This window comes from Nipponia nippon, unplaced genomic scaffold (assembly GCF_047370975.1).
Source record: "Nipponia nippon isolate SJK-2023a ecotype South Korea unplaced genomic scaffold, ASM4737097v1 scaffold_7, whole genome shotgun sequence".
Taxonomy (NCBI): Eukaryota; Metazoa; Chordata; class Aves; order Pelecaniformes; family Threskiornithidae; genus Nipponia; species Nipponia nippon.
Genome location: NW_028262391.1, coordinates 3788610 through 3811046, shown reverse-complemented (window position 1 = coordinate 3811046; position 22437 = coordinate 3788610). Strand labels below are relative to the sequence as shown.

The 22437-nt window shown below is 41.8% G+C and overlaps 1 protein-coding gene across 1 annotated transcript in view; it reads right to left on the bottom strand.

The window, feature by feature from the left end:
- Nucleotides 1–2851: 2851 nt before the first annotated feature.
- SPATA16 (spermatogenesis associated 16) overlaps nt 2852–22437 on the bottom strand; it is a 78876-nt gene continuing 59290 nt past the window's right edge. Inside the window, exons 8-10 of the mRNA XM_009475732.2 lie at nt 21294–21458; nt 16756–16836; nt 2852–3348 (exon numbers count right to left, since the gene is read on the bottom strand). Of these exons, the coding sequence (XP_009474007.2) occupies nt 3226–3348; nt 16756–16836; nt 21294–21458 (369 nt within the window). The 3' untranslated portion in view covers nt 2852–3225. The remainder of the gene's footprint in view (nt 3349–16755; nt 16837–21293; nt 21459–22437) is intronic.

The window sequence follows — 22437 nt, the reverse complement described above, 5'->3', positions numbered from 1 at the left end:
GAGGGAGATTAGCAACAGCAGAATCCTGATTTAATCCCTCGCAGTGGCTGTCATTAGTGCCTGTCCTCGTTTAGTCCCTTCCACTGGATGTCATGAGTGTGTTTCGTCGTCTTCCTCTGGTGGTGTGTTTAATTTAATACTTTAGCTGCAGACCCATTCTCCGTCACTTTGAATCACAACCTTGTATTTCTCAGGTGTTTTTATCATACCCCTTTGACAGAAGAAACTTCACAAATAGTGAAAGTGAAAAGTGTTTGTTAAGAGCAAACACCATCTGGTCTACCTCTCTGAGTCGTAATTAGTGTTGTAACCCACAGTAAACATACACCTAACACCCGAAGGAGCTGACCCTGCTTGTGCCCGTTGTCCCTTCCAGGGCTTAGTACAGAAGTTCTGGCATTTACAAGGAAGCAAAGATTGCAACAGCAAGCAGAAGAGTTACGAGGCAGTCTTAGGGGAGAGGGTATTTGTGCCTCTTTTTTTTCTTAAATTTTTTTTTCCCTTTCTTTAAATTGGTATAGTGTTCTTTGCTTTTTCATTGAGTGGTTTCAACTAACATCAGTTGCCTGGGGCCAGTGAACCTAGCTGTCAACAGATAAATCATTTTTGTGACAAAAAAATTCTGCGATGGAAGGAAACAAACCCCATCATTCATTTGGAAACTAGTCTTTGAAAGAGAAGTGACCTGAAAGTGGAACTCTTGGGGAGTGGTCTCAGATGTGTCCTTGTGTACGAGGCTGAAATAGCCACAGCAGCCATGGACCAGACCGTTTTTAATGTGCCCTTAACAAAAGGAGGATGAGGAATGAAGTCCAACTTGTAATAATATTTCGTGAATGAGAGGAGCCATGGTATATGTCATCACCCTGTAGAAATCACCAGTTAAGTGGCCAGAGAATCAGTATAACACAGCCTGCAATTTGTAAAAAAAGCAAGTTAATTACTGTTGTTGTGTTTTAACTTTTGTAGGTGATCCCAGTGAATCTCATCCTTTAGAATCTATGCTGCATGCACCAAGCAGCAGAATTCCCCCTGCCCCCCTTCTTCCCCGTTGTCCAGCCAAAATGTGGTTACATTCACGGAGTAAAGTTGGCTCTCGGCGAGTCCTGAATAAAAAACTACGCGGATTTGGGCCTGGGAATCTGTGCATTACAGATGGCTATTTTTGGAAAACAACAACGCCCTTCTCTCTGACAGAGGCTCCTTTCGTGTTTGCTTTGTGTTGTTTCATAGCTGCCTTCATCTCCTGACAACCGCTTTAGTCTCTGGCTTTCTGGAGGCTAAAGGGCACTGGAGCCAGGTGTCGGCCACGATGTTTCCGACACCTTACAGATTGATTTGAGCTATGGCCTCTCTCTCTCTCTCTCTCTCTCGGTGATGTATTGATCTGCAGCGTAAGACAGGTTTTCCACCCTACCTGATATCTGAAAAGTGAAATGTCGCATCTTGTCTTAGATCTGGGTCTCTCGCAAAGCTCCATGATGAGACGGGTACATCTTTCTCCGTGCACTCAGGTCAACTTGTTCACGTCGCACAGACAACTGCTTTTCAGTGGCAATGTTGCTTTTTTGTTCCCAAAGATCAGCTGTTTTCAGTGCACTTCATTCTTTTTCATTGTTCTAGGTAAAAATACCTGATTTTGCATTAAATATTGCAGAATTGTAAGCCAGCTTGCATGAAATTAAGAGTGTTTGCTTAAGAGCCTTGTGATTTACCAAACTGTGTGTTGGCTGTGACTTGATGGTCCGTGGGGAGCAGTCTTTCTGATTTAGTGTGTGTCTGCTCATCAAAGATGGATGATTGCCACTATGTGTCATAAAACTTCACCTGACAAAACCAACTCCATAGCAAAATAATGCCGTCTCCAAAGGGCAATAATTCTTCGTTTCTCTGTCCCACATGTTTAAGCAGCTCAAGCTAGCTCAGATTTTCTCAAAAAGATTTCTTTATACTTATTCTGTTAACAATGAACAAAGGACCATCAAAGCTTTTGCCAGTTCTTTCTTAGTTTTCGAAAATCTTTTATGAGAGCCTAGGAAGATGGTCTATAGCAGCTAAAAATCTGTAGGATTTAGACTCCTATCTGTGATAAATAGATAGTGGGAATTAAGTGGCTAAATGCCTTTGAGGGCCTGGATTTTTAATTAAATCTTAGGGCTGGGGGGTGGATTTTTCCTTTCTTTCTATCTTTTTGTTTTAAAGTCACATTTTAATGAGAGAATGCAAAGAACTGAATGCTGGTTTTATAGGGTGAGGTTATTTTCTTACAAAGTAAACACAGTGAACAAAAAGGAAATGCCAGCCTTCAAAGAGACTGCACACATCAGCTGGGGATGCCTGTCAAACCTCACCTGATAAGGTGATCTCTGTTGAAAAGTAGGTGCGTTGCTTTGCTCACTGATGACAGGTCTCGGAGGATTTGGGAACCCGTGCTCGCTTGAAGACCAAAGCGATGTAAGATGTGCCTACGTGACAGGCTGCTGCCGTGGGAGTGCAAGACGTGTCGCTGATCCTTAACCAAGAGATTTGCACTGGAGAAGGCAGGTGTGGTTCTTCTCTTCCCTGGAGTGTTTGGGCATTTAAAAAAAAAAAACAAACAAAAACAATTACCATCTAATGGGGGAAAAAATCATCCTTAGGGCACAGATGAGAGTGAAGGACGGCACATTCTTAACCACGGGGCAGCAGCTGGGCTCCTTTTTTCCCCTCTCTCTTCTCATAGTGTTGTGTTTCTTGCTCTTGTAGTTGCCGCAGCCCTAAGGTGCAGGATGCCACTTTTCACCTATAGAGTGTACCAATATCTGTAGTGCAAGGCATTGACCTGGAAAGAAGGCAACGTGAGGCTGAATTCCTCTTAGCTGAGGATGGAGGGGTCCCTGTTTTCAGTGCTTCTTGGGCAATAATCAAACCAGGAGGATTTGATAGAGTTCAGATGCAGAATATTCTCAGAGCAAAAATACAGGCCCCTTTTGGGCTGGGTGTTACTATCTAAATAAACAAGACAATTTAAAATAAGCTTTTCACGGCCATTTATTCCAGTCAGTTCAGACTAATGAAGAGCAGGAATGTCTTGCTAAAGATACCCCATAGTGAGGGGAAGGCTTGTTAAGTGGAAAGGTGGCTTTTTTTGACCTATCTTTCAAATATCTACAGTGTTAATTTTCTTGTTTGCTGTGTGGCCGTGTCTTTAGGGCTGGTAAGGGACAGCTTTGTATTTCCTAGGCTCTAATGTTGCTGTGCACTTTGAGTCCTCTTCATTTTCATTTTTTCCGTCCTAGCTGCTCTCAGCCTTTTGTTCTTTAAGTAATTGTCTTCTACTTGGTATAAGTAGTCTTCAATTAGCCCAATCTGCAATTATAAAGAAGTGGTGTCAGAAGCATGTCCCTTCCCCTCTATAAAAACTTTAAAAACTTTTGCAATTAGTTTATTTCAAAACTAATTGTCTTTAGAAAGAAAAAGACATGAAGGCACCTCTCATACAATTGGCTGGAGTAGCAGCACCTGATTTCATAAATTACGTTTTTTGTCCCTTTCCATTTGGATTCAATTGCTTTACTGCTGTGGAATAGACTCTTTCATTGAAACCTGTACATTGAAAACAGGAATATATCACAACTCTGTCTTTAAATGGCATTGAAAAACAGCCACTTTAAAAGGAAGGGATGATGAGGGAATTAATCTCAGGCAAGTTTTTCTTGATAAGGAAAGAGAACAGAGGCTTCTGGCATTTATATGCCAAAAATCAACACATGGAGAAAAATGAGTATTCCACATTGCTGTGGCAAGAACCATTTTTCTATTAAATCAAAATGAAGTTCTGAATAAATATGTTTTCCCATGAATATAATGCACTAGAGAATACAGTAAAAGAATAAATGACCTCAGTGTCCCTCCAAAATAAAAACGTAATTGTTCTAATAAAGAGTACATTCAGATAGACACATCTTCCTTGTGGAGATGATTTCAAAACAACCAAAAATATAGATTAATAGTAGTGTGTACAGGTATTCTGTAAATACCAGGCATTCATAATTTTACGGCTATCTCTCCCCATACCTTACCTTTATTCATACCCTTTGTCAGCTTTTGCGATATGCGGCGTTTCTGTAAGGTGAAGATGAGAGTCATCTCCCTTCACACTGAGTTATGCTCAAGACCTAGACCCTATATAATGTGAGGATCTAAAGAATCAATCTTCCAATTGCATTTTAAGTTGATATGTTTAAAAAAAAAAAAAAAAAAGTCCTAATCTATCATCCTGACACGCATTCAGTGGAGCATTGCTTCTTTAGGCACAACACAGAACAGCTGACGGTGAATTAATCTGAGCGTGGCTTCCCATTGTATTTATTCATATATTGAGCTGTTAGTGAAGTGCTCCTCAGCCCTGAACTTGAAGCTCTGCCGTGCGCTCTGGCCATGGTTTTTGTTGGTGAGGGGTGTGCGTGTCTGACAGAGGAAAAATAAGGCAAGCAGAAAAGTTTATGGACCATTACTTCTGCCTCCCTGGGGTGCTGAGGGCACAAGAAACGCGTTTGGGAGAGGAGCTCTGCCTCCTCCTCCCCACGAAGCTTGCAAGGGTGACGTTTTCAGCGGATCGGCTTTGCGTAGCACCATCCATGATGCCGTGGAAAAGAGTTTTCTACCGCACTAGTGAACCTTGATAGGCGCTTGCTCTTGGGCTTTTGTTCCTCCGTTGCCAAGAGATCCATTGCAATGGGAGCACGGGGAGGCTGGGGCTCTCTGAAGACAGCCTTGCGGGCTGGCTCTGCTGTGACGTGCTCACCATATAAACACATGGAGGATTAGAGAAAGGAATCATCGTGCTAGCCTCATTTTTAAGAAGCTGAAAGAAAAGCTTAGGAAATCATTGATCTGGCCAAAAGCACATGGGAAGTCTTAGAAAGGCTAATCGGTGCCAAGCTCCCATTCAGGGGCTTAGCCATATTAAAAACAACAACCAAACCCCTTCGACTCTTCTGCAACAGACCAAATTAAAACGTCTATGCAACTTTCTTCTGCAGTTAAAAGTGATCTTTTCTATTTTGGGGGTAGTGCTTGTGTTTGGGTGAGCACAAAGGCTGGTAAGAGGAAGGGAAATGGGTCCCGGGTGATGGGCAGGGTGTGGGGTGAGGCAAAGGGAGGACCAGAAAAGCACCAATTTTCACAGCGGCTCCTTTAGGACCGTCCAGCGGTGCCTGCACTGCTGGTGATGCCAGCAGAAAGCCCTGCTGGAATGATGTTCCTACCTTGAACTGTGGCTTGGCTGCTGTTGTGTGCTTTTCATATTTATAGAATACCTGTCAGCTCCAGCCCCCAAAATAAGTTCTAATATGGCATATCAGAGGTGGAAATAATAGTTGCTTACATAATTGCAATGTTACTGACACAGCTGATGAGCTGATGATGTTATTTGCACAGCAGTGATGGCATTCAAACCCTCGCTGACTTACAATTACACTGTATGCTCTGAGCCCTAGCATGATTTAAATTACCATATGAACACAATGAAAATACAGTCTCTTGACAAGATAAAGGGGGGGGCAATAGCTTAAAAATCTCTTTTCGGTGGCTGCAGTGTTCAGTACTGCTTATTCATGGCTTTTTAGCTTGCACATTTCATTTTAAGAAAGTAAATTGGAAGCATTATGTTCTGCCTTTTCGCCTTGATTTAAAACCTCCCTGTGCCCGCTCTTCTGCTGTCTGACTGTGGTGAGCCACCTTTGGGGCTCTCATTGGGAAATGCAGATTTTTTTAAATCAATAGCTTCACTTTCTTTTTTTCCTTCTCTTTCTTTCTCCCCCAATAACTGTTTAAATAGGAATCCATGTGGATGGGAGTAGGTAGAAGGACATAGTTTGTAACCAGGCCAAATGTGATTGGTGTTAGAGCCACAGCCGTTGTAGGAATGTGGATTTTGGAAAAGATTTGTGACTTATTCCCAAGCAGAGCAATAACTGGCCACAGACTGATGCTGAGACCGAATCCCAGGGTTATATAGCCGAACCCTGCAGCACATATAAGCTAAAGCAGCACTGAAGCTCAAGTGAAGAGCTCTGCAGGACTTGGTTCACAGAGGAGTGTTCCCTGGAGCCAGTGATTCATGTGAGGCTCGTTTTGGGTCTGATCCCAACCCACACAGTGATTAACATTGTCGGGTCAGTCCTTTGCACTATTTATACTCGGATTATGTTTCCCCACCTCTAATCCCCTGACCCACGTAGTGTCCCCGTGTGCCACGGTCTGTGCATGGGAGCTGGTCAGCAGCATCGCATCCCATCTGCAGGGGCTGTGCTCAGCTCTCGGTAGCTGAACTTGCTGCCTTGGAGTGAAGTCCCTTAAATACTCTCCTGAACATATGAAACCAGGCTTCTCCCATCCACCCAGATATACAGTGTCTTTATGGTCTTTTTCTCAAGTGCCTGGTGACCTGAGAACCTATGAAGACAAATTGGGCTTCAACCTATTTTTAATCTTCCACTGCTATGACATCTTACTTTCAAGATATCCTGAGTATTTTCCTCCCCAGTTACTCCCAGCAGTGCAGTGGCAGCTTTTCTGCGTTGGATCAATGTCTACAGCCCTGGCCCAGCTAGAGGCTCCTCAGAGCACGACTGCCCCTCCGTTCAAGTTCCTCCCGTTTCTTCCTCATTAGCTCCTGATTTCAGGCTGCTCCTGACCCTATTTCTTTCACTGAATTTTTCACTCTATCTTTAGTCTGGCCCCTGGGATCAGCTGGAGGGAGCAGGGAAAAAAGGGAATGGACAGAATGAAGATCAAACGGAAAGAGGGAAGAAACGGAAACAAAAGGTGCATTTAAAGAAAATTACACACTTAGTCCACAGCACATCAGTGTGATACCTATAGGTGCTTTGGGATCAAGCTAAGCAGAGAAGCGTAGGGGTCTGGGGACAGAAGTTTGGAAATGAACCAGGTACTCAGTAGAGTTTGTTTTGTGCTCTTTATGTTAATATTGCCCCAAAATTCTCCTTTGTGCTTCAAATTCTTGCATTGTTAATATGTTGTGGAAGATATCAATGGCGGAAATTGTGGATTTGGGGAGGGGCAGAACAAAAAGCAAGGGAACTAACACTGAGAAAACACCTGGGGTTCTGCAAGAGTACAGATACATAGTGTTGGCATCTCAACTACCCGCCTTCAGTTTTATACCCCTGAGTCCACAAAGGTACCTGGGGAATCAAAGCAATGGGCTAATGCTGGGTCTGCATGCCTAACGCTTAGGGGAATCAAGTTAGGATAGAGAGATCTCTAGGCTGGTGGCTGAATGGAAACAAGAAACAGGACAAGAAAAGTAAACTCGTTTGGCCCACCTGAAGGAAATGACGCTATTTTTTAAGCCAGAGGAATGAATGGGAAGGACAAAACCTCCGTGTGTGCCCTCAGACCAAGGAGCTGCCGGCCTCGATGGCACAGCCTTTGCTGTGTTGCTGAGACACCAGCACAGAGCTGCAGCACCGACAGGCCACGTCTCAAAAGTATTTCTGCCCTTTTATTCTCGGGGAAAGTCGGGTGAATGGGTGAGGTTGTGTCTGCCTTTCCTCAGTGCCACACACATCAAGGTATTTTTATTCTGACACAGAGTGAGAAGGTGAAAAGCATAAATAGTGCACCAAAAGTACCTGGATGGACTATAAGTCAATTAGCCTGCTCTGAATTCCAGTTCTGAGTTTGCTGGGAGAAGAAAATGATCTGTGCCAATACTGAGGTGATCAGCTCATTCTGAACTGAAATGGTTTTGCATCGATATCTAAGGTTGGGCAGAGTCTGTAAATACTTATGGTTTTGGTGCAGATATCTAATGCAGTTTATGCAATGAAAACACAGAGCTCTTTGGGTAGCAGGCCATGTGTCAGGATTAACTGGAGGGATGAACTGCAGAGGGTCTAATCAGGCAAGGTAATATATGGTTTTGCTTTGGCTTAGGATTTGATTCAGACCTACAGGAGTTCTTGAAAACGACATTATATAGATCCACAGAAAGATAAGGAGCAACACAGGCCTTGTTTGGAGCATACAAAAATATTTCTAATCCTGCCCTTTTGAACATGTTGTCCAGTGATGGATAAAGGGGAGAGCCTGGCTGCTGTGAGTGTTCAGCCCAGCTCTCTGGATGCCATCCTGATTGATTCGCTCCTGGCGTGGAGGGATATGTAAACAGCACTTGCTGGCTGCAGCTGAATTACAATCATCGAAAGATTTCGGTGTAAGGGACCTCTGGAGGTCATCTAGACCGACCTCCTCCTCAAAGCAGGGCTTTATGGGAAGTTCACATCTCCTTTTCTGGAAAACGTACCGCATTGCTGGTAGTGCCCTGTCAGTCACTTCTGAACTTGCCTGGATGCATCTGTATTTGCCCTGAAATGCCACAATGCAAGTATATTCTTTGCCCTTCCTATGCACTCCTCGGGATAAGACATCCCACATGTGGTTCCTAATTACGTGATATGTACCAGCTACGATGAGGGAACGCTGCAAGATTATTCATCATTCAGCGTGGCTTTGTCCAAGTCCTGATGGGCCACAGATGTCACGAAACTTGTCAACCTTTGCTGCAAGGGGGCTGTTCCAAGGAACAGATGTCCGTGTTTGATGGCTTACTGACGGTCCAAAGGAAGCTTCGTGGCTTATCCAAAAATGGGGGAGCTGTTTTAGTCACAAGCTAACTTGAAAGCACACGTGTCTTTTAAAAGATCGGCATGAATTTGAATACAAATGCAAAATATCAGTTATAGTACCTGCTAAAGAGTTTAGAATGAAATGAGAAAGAGCCAGGATCCCACAAGGATAAAATCCTGTAGGAAAATAACTTTGTTTAGAAAAAAATGTAGATGGATAAGCAGGAAGCAGACTCTGTGAACTGTAAAATCATAAAAGTATGTCTCGCATGGATGCATGTGTATGCATTCTCTATCATGCCTAAACATCCAACCTTCCTAAATCCCAATACAAATCAGGGGAGTCACTCTCAAATAAGAAACGGGTGCTTTTGAGAATATATGCAGGAGCTATAAATAACATGCAAAAAGGATTTTCTGGCATACAGGATCTATTTTTATTACTTGGGAGCTATTAGTAATAGAAGGTAAATGAGCTGCCTTTAAACATGAAGTACCTCTCAGCATTTTCCTTTGTCTCCCAGAGTTACTTGCTAAAGCACTCTTTGGAGCAAATATAACCAAAGGAATGGTACTTGAAGGGCCTACGAGTAAGTAGGGATGGCTGTATAGAGTAAGGAGGAAAAGCTGAGCATATGCTTGAGAAAAGCTACTGATATTTTAATAAAAACGAAACCCCAATCTGTACCTTCCATTAAGGTCAGTTAGAACACAGGTTGCTCAGTATCTGGGGAAAAAAATCACGATTTTACTGTTTGTGTGTTAAGCGAAGCACATTTGAGCTGCTATGGTTGCTTTTGGAAGGGAGTGGGTTTACACAGTAGCGCGTGATCTGAACTGCCATGGGCAGGCCAAAGTCATTTCCCTACATTTGTTTGGCGATGTAACCCAACTGACAGCCCAGCTCTCGCCTTGGACCTGCTTCTAGAAATGTTCATAGCTTCAGATGCCGATGCCAAAGATGAATACGTTGTCCCTCATGTTCCATTTCTGTATTTTCACGTGCCTCGTTTGTACACGCTGCCGTTCTTTAAAGAAAGAAGTCTGATGGACAGGTCCGTTGTGCATTCCCACCATAAAGGAATGACTTCAGTGAAACACTGAAAACCACTGTTTGCCAGTAGGTTCTTAGCAAACTAGCAAAGCTCCAATGCTAAAAGCAGATGCCGGAAAGAGTGTTTGCTGATGAGGAACTGAATAAAAATAATACTGATGCTGGTAATTAATTACATGTATTAACTACCTTACAACTCAGAGGGTCCTTTTGTACTTTATAAGCTCTCTTGAAATCACTGTCCAGTGCGGTGTTTACTATGAGCAGTCTTGTTGACTCATGCTGTTTTTCACAGCAGTAACAATACCTGGTAGCAAGTGTTTATAGAGCTGGAGACCTTCTCTGGTAGAGGGCAGCAGGTAAGCAGACTGCTCATTTATAACTGACAGCATGATTAGCAAGGGCTGGGGAAACGTTTATCTAAGTCTTTACGTGGGGATTGTTAATGCCCAGAATTGCCTGTGATTTAACTGCCGGGCAGCTACAACCAGCTACATTATTCCAATGTTTAGGACATTTACTGCTCAGTTGCTAGATTTGCTGCTATTTAAAATTATTCCGGTGACTTACCGCACCTTCTAGCTTGGTGGAATAGACCAAAGCCTTTCTCATAACAAAACACTCTTTCCCAATAGCATTAGCAGTAGTTTGTTTTGGCTGCGATGGCCTAAGAATGATGGGTAGAGATGATGTCTGTTATTAGACAACTGATTTAGCTGTTAAAAAACATGCTTTTACGTACAGAACTTTTCCTTCTGGTGTGGAACAGCAAACTTGAAACTTCCTGCGTCTGCTTCAGACTGGAATAAAACCTTGTACACCTGAAAGCTCACTGTTTCTTAGAGTCACAGCCTCTGTTTTTTGTATTGCAATGTTGGTCTAGCTGTGATCATGGAGGTATAGCTGTTTAGGGTGTGGTCAGTAAATAGCTCAGCCTTATATTAGATACTGGTGTCTGGAGGGTGGGAAATGGGCAGGATGCAATTGCTTTTTCCAATCTAGCTGAGAGCCATGTAAGCATCTTGCTGGGGCATCTTTTCTTTTCGTGTGAGACACAAAGAACCAGAGACCCACAAGGGCAGGAATTTATTTTAGGGACCAGGAGTATTGATAACTCCTGAAATCCCGTTGTCGCCTCTCTCTTACACGAAGAGCTCTGTGAATGCTGTCACACTTCTATTGTCCCTACAGTGGGTTGAATTTATTAATGGGACTCTTTGGTTGCCTACGTTTCTCTTGTATCACCTCGGATTCAGTGGGGCAGATCTCATTTTCTCTCTCCTAACTTCCTCTGACTGTTCTGCAAACTTCACTCACTGCCAGGTTAGAAACCTGTGCCATCGTTTCTTCTTGTCCCTCAAGGCTGTTGCTGATTCTGAGTTAATCCTTTCCAGAACGTCTTAATATATTTTCTCTAATCTTATCATGAAGTCAATCTTTGGTCAACTCTAACAACATTTTTTTTGCATTTCTACCTGGTTGCTCTGCTCTTCATTTCCTTTGCTCTCCTTCTACCTGAATCCGTGCCGCTAACATTATTTCCCTTCTGCATTTGCACTTTTCTGACTTCTTTACACATTAGATATTGCGCATTAGACCTCCACTCCTGTTCCAGAAACTGTGCTTTTCCTATCCTTTCCCATCCTTTGCTTTCCCTCTCCCTTTACACAATGGGTCCATGCATTCGTGAAACACGTGGCTGCATCACGGCCCCGAGATGAGCACAAACCAGGACCCACTTTCCTTCTTTTAGTTCAGGAATAGCCAAGTAGACTCAAGACACCAAAATGCAACAACTTTTGAAGCTTGCGTGCTCTGAGAACAAGCACAGTTCCCGGTGGCTGTGGCATGGGCTTGGATGACTTTACAAGACACTACAAAGTCATATACATCAAATAACTGTCGTAGTAGCCAGCGTAATACTATTCAGCAACACGTCCACTTTCCATCAACGTACTATGAATCTCCCTCCTTGCTCCTCTGGCTGACCGAAAGCCTAGCAAGTCTATGGCCCTTTTCCATGGCTTGATTTTCAATTAAGAGATAATGTCAGCGGAAGAGCACAGTTCATCAGATAGTGTTCCCCTGCTGTTGTGGGAGGCAGAGATGTAGTAAGCAGAGGTCAACTACTGAAAATCTGGGTGCCTGGCTAAAAGATTATATAATATGTTAGGCTAATTTTACTTCATTTCATATTCACATATATTAGTGCAGCTTTTGTTATAGACTTATCCTTATGTAAGTTACATCTGTTCTTTTATTCACTCATCCATGTTTGCTCTGCTTTCAGATTTATGAAACAGGCATTCCACTGAGCTCAGCAAATGATGGGCGTAATAACTTATCTAAATTGCAAAGTATGTGATGCCCTTGAGGTAAACTCAGATGTGAAGGTTTTATGAAGTGTCTTGCATGTGGAAGTGTAGGAAAGTGTTTATTTGCCAACTCCTGTCTATCCTTTGGCTGTTCAAATGATGGTAGGAGGATCCTATGAAACTGCTAGGAAAGCCTAGGGGCTAAATGGAGAAGTGGAACTACGTTATCATCTTCACAGGCGCAGCAGAGCCATACTGGCACTTGCACTAATTTGGCTCTCCTCTCTTTGGATGTCAAAAGATTCTGGTTGATAGGCTCTAAAGTATTTATTTACTTAATGAAATGCCTATCACTGTAACAATATTGTGAAGCTTTATTAATGAATTTATTCTTATGAGATAGGAAAGTAATCTCTTTTTATATCTTTATTTTTTTTCTCTCACAAGACTGCAGAGAAACAAAGGCTCTGTAGAGGAAAGGAGGAGCCTTCCTGCTGTTTTATGTATCTGAGACACTCTAAGCCCCTCTGCCTGCCTGTGGCTGCTATAGAATCCTGCAACGGCCATGTGGAAACCTGGTTCCTTGAGTAACTAAGGGCCGAGCTTTACCGCTAGTCCCAGCATCCATGTTCACAGCAGATTTCACTTACATCAAATGTAACTCTGTCGGCAAAGAAACTGGTTGATAATGGCCAGACCTGGCTCTGATGGTAGTGCCTCCACTTGCTTAAGACCCAGTCTTGTGGGGCTGAGTCAAGTTATCAGGTTGGTTCCTCTCAGTCTCTCTTGGAAGTTTCCTGTTGATTGCGGCCGAGTCTTGTGCGTCAGAGGTCATTGCTCAAACCGCTGGGCTAAGTCAGTCTTGTTAAAATAATAATTTGAATTAAGAAGTGAGTTTACACTTTAAAGTCCAGTAAGCTAAAATACATTTCTACCTCTGTTTGCTGGTGAAGACTTACACCTCTTTAAAAGAGGAGGTTTGATGCTCTTTCCCGTGGTGTTTCCTGCTGACTACTTTAGGAGGGTTTCCCATTTATAAGGGTGGCTTCAGAGAAGTCTGTTCTCATGAAGTGCTGATGGTGTGATGTTTAAGTACCTTCGTGACTCAACCTAAAGCACAATTTGGACAGAGACAGTAACTAAAACCCAAAATTCCTAAGCCCTAGTATGGTGCCTTGAATCCTTTGTAAGCCCAGCAGTCTGGCCACCAGCAAGCTCAGTTTGGGAATTTCTGACAACTATAAAAAGAAGGAAGGCAGTAAAAATTTTTTTAGGCCTGCCCATGTTCCTGGAGTAGACTGGGACTCAGGCCCTCCGGTAATTGCTTGTAAGGTCTTAGACACAGGTGTCTGTTTTCCCAAATCGCTAATACAAAGCTCACATTTTATCCAGGGGACTGCAAGGAAAAGTGTCAGTAAAATCCAGCAGAATAGGGATTTTTGAGAGACTGATGCGGCCTGTTTTTCCTGGCTCCAGGGCATTCTTCAGGGATATCTAGTACGTGCGTAAAGCCTCTGTAGGAGGATGTTTCTTAATCTCCCAAGGTAATCTAGGCTCTCCTGGGTCAGCTCTGCTTGTGGCTGGAGTCCGTAGCCTGGTAATACTGAGAAAGGCATCTTCTGTGCAGTGATGTTCTCTTTTCTCCGGCTAATTACGAGGTCATTTTTCATTTCTTTGTATTTAAAGCTTCCAAAAATAATTAGCCCGTTTGATAAATTAGTTCACTTAAAAACATAAATTTGTCAGCGAATTGGATGAGCAGCGCAGCACCCAAAACACTTGAAGCTACACATATATTACTACTTTGTCAGTCCTGTAAGTTCAAAATTGCCCAGATTAATTTCAAACTAATTTGATAAGCCCTCCACTGTGACAAAAGGAAAAGTGTTTGTGTGTCAGGCTTTGTGCCCCTCTATGTCAGACTTCAGCCTGAATGAATTTTTTATGGCCGACTCCAGAATATAAAACTCTGAAAAAGAGTGGTTTGTAATGGCAATTCTGACAGACCCTTTAACCATTTGGAAAATAGGCACTGCTATAATTCTGCTGCATTACAGAAAAAAATTTGAGTGCTTTCATTAGGTGCAACAGCTGTTTCTATTGCAAAAGCCAAACTTCATTGGTGGTAGTGTCACTGTCAGCTTTCCAGAGTTTTGTGTTTATAGCAGATTGTATAAACTCCTTTATGTTCTCTTTTGCTTTCCAATATATGTAAATTAATTCAATAGCAAAAATACAAATAACTACCTTGTAACTAGATCTGTGTGAAGGTTCTTTGTAGGCTTCTACGATCAGCGTCAGCTGATGAGTGAACTGAGAAATACTGAACTTTTCAAAATGCTTCTAGCACAAGCGACACGTGGTAATCCACACCACATACATTTTTAATCATCAGATTTAATCTTCCTTCTTAGTAATGTATTAGAGTTCTCTAACCTAGCATAATAATCTTAACTAGGGCTGATTTAAAAAAAAAAAACAAACACAACACAAACCAACGAAAAATCCAACAAAAAACCCCCAGGCTCCCTGAGTGTTTTCCTGTCTCCTCTATTTAAAGAGAATTTTATCCTAAGAACATGCTGAATATGCTGAAATTACATTTTGGAAAAAAGTAAAGTAGAAAAGAAATTTGATGATGCTGTTCCTTTCTTTGTTCTGATATAATATAGAAAAATATTTTTGTATTATGAAACAAACAGTGAGTTCCGCTTGGAACAAGATGCCTCAAATCAAATAGTGATCTGAGTTGCCAAAAATGAAATGCAAAACTGTGTTCAGTATGCAAACAAATTTTGAAGCAGCAAATTTTAAAATGGCAGAGAGCGGTTTTCATGGATTCAGTAAATTTTATTCCCAAATATTGAATTATGCACAGATTTATGTGGCATAATACAGGATACCAGTCCATTTTTAAATGTTAGCTTGATTTCCGTCAAGATTGTACTAAAAGTATGCAGAGAAATATAAAGGATGTACATACATACGTATGAACACACTGAAAGAAAATACTTTGTTTTACTGAATTTACAATGAAATATTAGCCACTGTCTGGTGAAATATGTGGAAATCTTTTTGGTACCACCAACAAATTTTTAATGAGCCTTTAATAAATATTCAGATATCTGTGTACTTGGTCTAACTTTCAGCCGCCATCCTTCCTCAGCAGCCTCTGAACTGTGGTCGTTCAGCGCTGTGAAAATCGGGTTGGTTATTCAAACACTTAACTGTGGATTAAAATCCTGACTTTTGGAAAAAATTTGGAAAGCTATCTTTCATATTTAAGTCTATTGTCTGAAAATGGGAAGGACAAGTGCTAGAGAAGTACAGGGAATAGGCTATTTGTAAATATATGATTGACTCTTTGCATTCATCTAGTTATCAATGTTTATTATATTTGGCAGGAAATACGTATGTAATTGTAGAAATATATATAATTCATATCGTACGTAGCATTTGTGTTGCAAAAGATTCTCATATGATCTGTAGGCAAGTGTGAGAGATTTAGAGACTATCCTGGCACAACGTAAAAGCGGTATGAATATTTATCCTTTGTTTTGCCTCACGAGCGTTTGAAAGAGATGAAACCCAGTCTGTCTATAATTTTGGGCATTTACGTTTTGGTTACTTTCTGAAAACATTCTGTACTTCAAAAACTTTATTAAGAGCCAGTGCTCTGACAGCTAACCAAGGCAATACATCTACTCAGATTTTCTCTCAGAGGAGATGTCTTCTGACATTTTAATTCAAATCACTTGGAAATATGGACTCTGAAAATACCTTGACCCTCCACCCCTGTGATTTCTTTCAGACATCTCTGTCTTATTTGCTTGTCCTGGTTACACTGACTCAGTGCAGCCAGGGTCTGGGTTTTCAGTATCTTCCCTGAGATCAGTCTGTAAACCCTAAATCCCAAAGAGGGACAATTTCAAGTCCCGCCAGTGCAGAAATTCAAACCCTCTGTTCTCCAGCCTCCCACCACAGCCACAACCCAGAGTGAGCTTGTGTCCATCTGGGATCTGACGGAGCCGTAAGACGTAGGGTAAGACCAGTACTTTGAAGCATTAGCAACGTTTTCCCTTCCTGGTGATGTGTTGCTATCCTTTCCCTCAGAAGTGGCTGAATGTCAATGGTATTGAATGCCCAGAGCTGTGATTTGCTCTGGTTTGAAAGGCTTTGTAAAAATGTAAGATACTCCTATTGCATCCCAGCCTGGCCTGTTATTCATTACGTTGAGTCAGATTCATCCATACAGAGAACCAAAACAAGACTCCCAGCATTTCACAAATCCTTTAAGAATTAAATTGACCGGTTGCTGCGCAGAGGCTCCAGAAAGGCATTTACATGTCTTTTACCTCTCACATCACCAAAGCCCGATCTGAGCTCCACTAAGGGACCTAATTTGTTGGCCTGAATTTTATTCCCTAACAACTCCCCCCCCCCCCCCCCCAATTAGCGCAGCACCCCATATGGCAAAGATGGAAGAGAAGTATAATTATCGGCCAATAATAAGCTATTCTTTTATTTTTTTTTTTACATTAGATAACCACATGAGACTAACATGGACAAAGACCAACCATAGGGGCTAAAGCAAAAAAGAAATATGTATTTGTGTGAACAGTTCAAGTCATGCAGTCAGGTTTCAAATGGCACATACTTTCTTTTCTACCTTTTGAACAGATATGACTCAGGTGGACGTTTACTCCCCAAGGAACAATATACTCTCCTGCCCTTTGCTGGAGGTTTTTACCTTCTGAATTTTATTCCACACACGTCCTTTATCACTTCTTCCTTCAAGGGTGTCCATGGCATCTGCCATTAGCGACTGCAGCTGTGGCACCAAGATAAAAATTATCAGTGTGGAATTCACACAGAAATAACTTCTCTAAATACACAGATTAAAACCTAATTAAAAAATCATTTGTACGCTGATGATTTTATTACTCATCTTTCACACAATGAGCCTGCCACCTCATCTTTGCTTCAGCCATTACACTGTATTATTGTGGATATAAAATACTTAACAATGGGAAAAAATCCTCTGGAAAATTTGTATTTAAGCCTATATGTTTTAATGCAGTAAATGTTTATACTTAGTAAAGGAAGACTTGGGTCGTAAAGAATAAAGGCTCCACATTTCATTCTCTAGCTGTCTGGGATATTCTGTGTCGTACATGAATACTTTTTAGTATTTTCTCCCAAGGCTAATGTATCATAATTTAAAGCAGCATGTAAAACCTCACAAGAGGACAACACTAAAGCTGAGATGCTTTTACTGTAGCTGGAAGTAGCTAGCTCATTTTCCCTGCTTTTACTATCCTTTTTCTTTGGCAAACCCTTCCTTCTCCCCATCATTCAGCATAACAGAGCATAAAAACAAGGCTGACAATTTCTAGTGTGAACTATAAAAACAAGCTGTAGGAAAATACTTGCTAATCAGTCCTTAGTGTTAGAGGGAAGGCTAAAATTCAGGTTAGTTGTAGTATTGCCTCACTCCAGTACCCTTCCAGGTTAGTCATAGCATTGCCTCACCCGTCACCCTTCCCAAACGCTTGAAAATGTTTCAGTTGCTCTTAATTCAGTAACAGAGAGACAAGGGTCGGATCCTGGGTGTCCTCCCGCGAGCAGCCATTAGCATCGGTGTTTAGGAGCAAACTGGGAGAAACTTGTATTTAACATCTGTGATCTTGCTGTGCTCTATTAAGTCTATTCCAACATGTTTAGTTGTTAAAGTGAACCCAAACAACAGTCTTTAGTGTCTCTTGCCAAATTAGTTGCTCATTACAAGGAACTGGACAGTATAGGTGTAAGCATTCATAGAGAAATTGTCTCTTCTTTCTGTACCTAGATGGGCAGCCGTCTGATATGAGTACGTAAGGTGATGAAACTTAAACCATCCATGTTTAGGCTCATCTGTGCAAGATATAAAAATGCTGCCTTGAGATTCAAGGAGCAGATCTGTATTTCCTCGAGTTTGCCTTCACCTTCAGGTTTTTGAAGTTAAAATTCTTGGTCTGTGTCCCAACAGTGGATAAAGGATACAGGAATCTTCTTTTGAACCTCTAAATAAATTTGTTGCGGTTGGTTCCAGCCTGCTTTCTCTGTGCTTGTGTAGCCATTAAGTTGTATCTTATTGGTCCAAACATTTGATGAAAATTTTTATTTTTTTTGGTCATGCATTAGTATTCATGAAAAATAAAGCTGCAAATTTCTGCCTCTGACTTTAATGCAAAAAAAGTCAAGAACCTGTCAGAAATTTTCCATCACAATACTTTTATGACAGATGATCTTCTCCTATGAATCCAGAATAGACACAGCCCAGAGATTAAGGGTATTAAGGGCAGAATGGGCAAAGCACAGATCTTGCATCAAACCAGGCAGAGGAGAAACCGGTCAGGGGAAGGGGAGGATTTCTCCATTGCTTTTCTTGGAGTGATTCTCTCTGAAGAACTGGTTGAACAGCACCCATCGGGGCAGGGACCAGGACATCAGTCTGTCACCCCCAAGGGACCGCTCCAACCAAGCTGGGGACCTCACTGCTTTGGGCAAGAAGTTAAAACAAGAAACCTTTCCAATTAAAGTTTCACTGATATTGATATATGCCAGTGAAAAGTGCCCAGCGTGTGCTCTGGTTTTAATTTTTATCACCCAAAGTTTTTCATCAGCTCTGTTGGTAGAGAAAATGTGCATGCTATAAGAGCGGGCAGTTGGCAAACCGCAGTAATTCTCCCAAAGCTGTTCTTTTTTGGAAAAGCCTCTCCAAGGAAAAATGCTGCATTTTTTAAAATAGCTTGTCCTCATTTGATTTTAAATAGAAATAGATTTCTGTGTTTTTAACAAGCTTTCATCCTGATTTATGATGTACAAATACGGTGACATTGAAATCACAAACCTTGGAAAAATTTTCTTCAGGGTTTTTCCCCACTTATATTCAACTATTCAAGGTAACTGAAATCTTTATTTTCCTGGGGTCTATGAATAAGTACTGACTAAAAAGGCCTCAGTTGAGGTTCTCTGTACCATAGATTAGGACTCTATTTATTTAGTTACAGGAAGACATTTACAGAGAAGAGTTTATACTTGAAATGCCTTTGGGATCCTTGCTGTATCAGTGCAAATTGCACTATTATAAATTCAGTGTGTTTTAAACTTTATACAACTTATACTGTATGTGATAATAAACATTTGGCATCTTTAGCGTTTTCTAACTCACACAATTTAACTGCTTTGCTTGGTCATAAAGTCTTATCTCAGTTTTACCAATATAAAGTCAGAATGACCTCAGAGGAATTACTTTAAATTTTTATTAGTACAAGTGAGATTAGAATTTGGCCAGCTCAGTTTTCTTCATAGAAAAATTTAGGTATCTCTAGAAATGTTGCTGAAGAGTGAGAAGCACATGGAGTCAGCATGGTGCTGTGATTCTGAGCCCATGGTGGTTGCCTCTGTAGCATCCATTGAGGGCTGCTGAATCACACCAGGACACCAGTCCTGCAAATGTTTCATCTTGCCTGGACCCCGGTGAAATGAGGAGGATGACAGGCAGGCTGGGAAAATGAGGATCTTTCGCTCGCTCCCTGGATGGTTTGGATGTGCAGACCTAACGACGGGCAGCAATGTTCCGTGCTTGATGCAGTTGCGCTGAGGTAGGGAAATGGTCCCTACTGGCAGAAGAGGAGCCTGCGCCATGTGGGCTGATGCCACCAGGAAAGGTAAAGCCCATTAATCACTCCCTGGTGAAGCCACTCTGCAAGGTCTTGCTTGCAGTCTTGTGCCTTAACACTGTGGTGCCTGAAGTTTACTAAAATATTGTAGCTACAGAGCATCCGAGCCTCCGTTTGCACACACAGACTAGAGTTATATTTTACAACAGGGTGACACGACAAAGAAAAATAAATGAATGCTGAATTCATACATTTTAATGCTCTGGACAGGATAGCTGCTAGAAATTTTCTGCCTTTATTCTTTTAAAAAACATTTTTACCTTGGGCTCAGTACACAAAGCATATGTGCTTTGGTGCAAGATTTACAATCTGTCACTTAAATCTCCCAGCACGGACCTTCGTTCTGCCCAGTCCTACCCCTAAGAGACTGAAGACCTTTGTCTTGGGTGGCCTAGAGCCTCCTCCAAAAAGCTTTCCAGGGAGGTCAGGCTTATGATTACTACATGACAAGATACAGGCAACAGTGCCGTAGCCTGGGCCTAACGTATGATGTACTGAAAATATTGTACCCTGGAGAAAAACCTATCACTGAAATATGTACCAATAACTCAAGACCCTTTAGTCAGCCTTGAAATGTGGGCCTGCTGAAGTTTAATACTAGAAAACTTGCATCAAAAGGAGAATGTCTTTTAATAACACAGTTTCTTTGCAATGTCATTTCCCCTTATCTCGAGCCCAGACTTCAAAGTCTGGCAACCACCTCCTGCAGTTGCAGGCCACTGCTCGTCTTCCCTAAAGCAAGCTGCTGTGAAGCTTTAATTCTACAGAGCTTAGGAGCTTTGCAGGACTGCAAACAAATGTCAAGGGACCAGCTTTGGGAAAACCAAGCGTTTTGAGTGAACTGAAGTTGGATCATCAAAATTGGACTGCATTTAAATGCAGGGACTGTGGAGGGACTTTTTTTTTTTTTATAAAATGAAATGCTGAAAATTTGCATGTATGTGAGCTCCTCCCCCATCAGAAAACCCGACAGCCTCGTGGAAGAATAACCGTACAGTACTTTCTGATTGTAGGTAATCGATATATTCAATATCAAGCTATTAATGAGTCTAGTCTTGCAACAGCCCTGCTAGTATCACTGCCCTCTTTTTACAAAGGGAAACCAAAAGCATAACAGGTAGACAGGTTTATTCAGAGACAGGGAGCAAGTCGTAGATGGAGCCAGGAAAGAAAATCTTTTCTCTCCTTTCCTCCCTCTCCTCAGCTTTAACTAGATTCGGCCTGTTTTGCTGCAGGTGGCTTCTGATGTTAGATATCTTAAAGTAGCACGATCTGAATAATTGCAATCATTTTCCCAGACTGATTTGGGGAGGTTTGGGGGAAAAGAAGAGGTTTTAAAAATATGCCTACAGATGAGTCATGCTGGTTCTATAAAAGTCATCCTTGCAGGTGATTAGCTCCTCCTCTGACAAGGCACTGCAGTCGGATTTTAAAACTACTTCAGGTCTGCACATTCGAAAAATGACTTCCAGAGCAAATTGCAGCGCAATGCTCTGCCCCAGCCCTCCCCTCCCTGGCTCCCTGCCTCTAAAGGCCAAAACAAGTATTAGAAATAAATACTTACCAGTTCGGCATCCTGCTGACTGATGTCCTGCAGGTAGGGAAGGGTTGCTAGCTCAGCCATCGCTTGATTAATCACTTGGGACTGTTCCTCGACTCTCTGCAAACGGCCGAGGAGGCTGGCGTAATGCAACTTCTCTATCCCACGTGAACAAGCACAGAGATTGTCCTGTTTTCTCAGCAAAAGCAAGTAGGTTAGAGGAGAGTCGCAGAAAACACACTTATCCTTTGAGTCCTATGCCTTGAGGCTTATCATCATATTTGTGCCGGTAATACTATAAGCAGTAAGGCATCCAGCACCTTTAAGATAATGCTACTGACAATCTTTATAGAGGGGAAAAAAAAGACTCTCTTTACACAGTCTCTCTAGTAGTACTAGAAAAATAAATATGTAGTCATAATATACGAGAAGGGGAGACAGCAGATAACAAACATGAATGCAATTTTCTCATTTGGAAATGGCTTTTCCATAATCCCCTCTGTTAAATATTATCTGACTTTTATGGATTGCTTTTAAAGTTTCAGTGAAGAGGTTGAGGGAAACCGTGCAGTGTGCCAGCTTACGGTTTGTTTGCAGACTAGGCAAATCCATAGTTTTCAAATATATAACCTTGAGGGACTAAAACCTGCAGAGGTGGTCTCTGATCCTCCTGGCAGATAGGCACATGGTAAATTTTAAGCATGTGAATACAGAAACTCAGCCAAGTGCTTGCATAAAATCTCAGCACCTGCTGAAGTGTTTGATGGATGGCAGCCTTACCACCATATTTTCAAAAGTATCCTGCTGCCAAAAATGCAAATAAGCACCCTACTGAGATTTTCAAAAGCAATTTGGCCTAGATTCCCGACAAGATGTAGCCATTGCATATCTGAATGCTCAGCCCTTCCGAGTGAAATTTCCATTCATGTAATCAGGGTTTTGAATGCATTTAAGTGCCTGAAATTCCAAGACCTGGCATCAATTTTCAAAATAATTTCCATTATTTTTAGTAGACCTTTGTTCTGGCAGTTGCACATGGTGGCACACTGAAGCTGCCATTTACATACGCTTCCAGGTAGGTAGGTCCAATTGTATATTGAACAGGGTGAATGGAAAGTTTTGAATGACATCTATTTTTCAATGAATGGTGTTGTGTTTTAAAAATGAA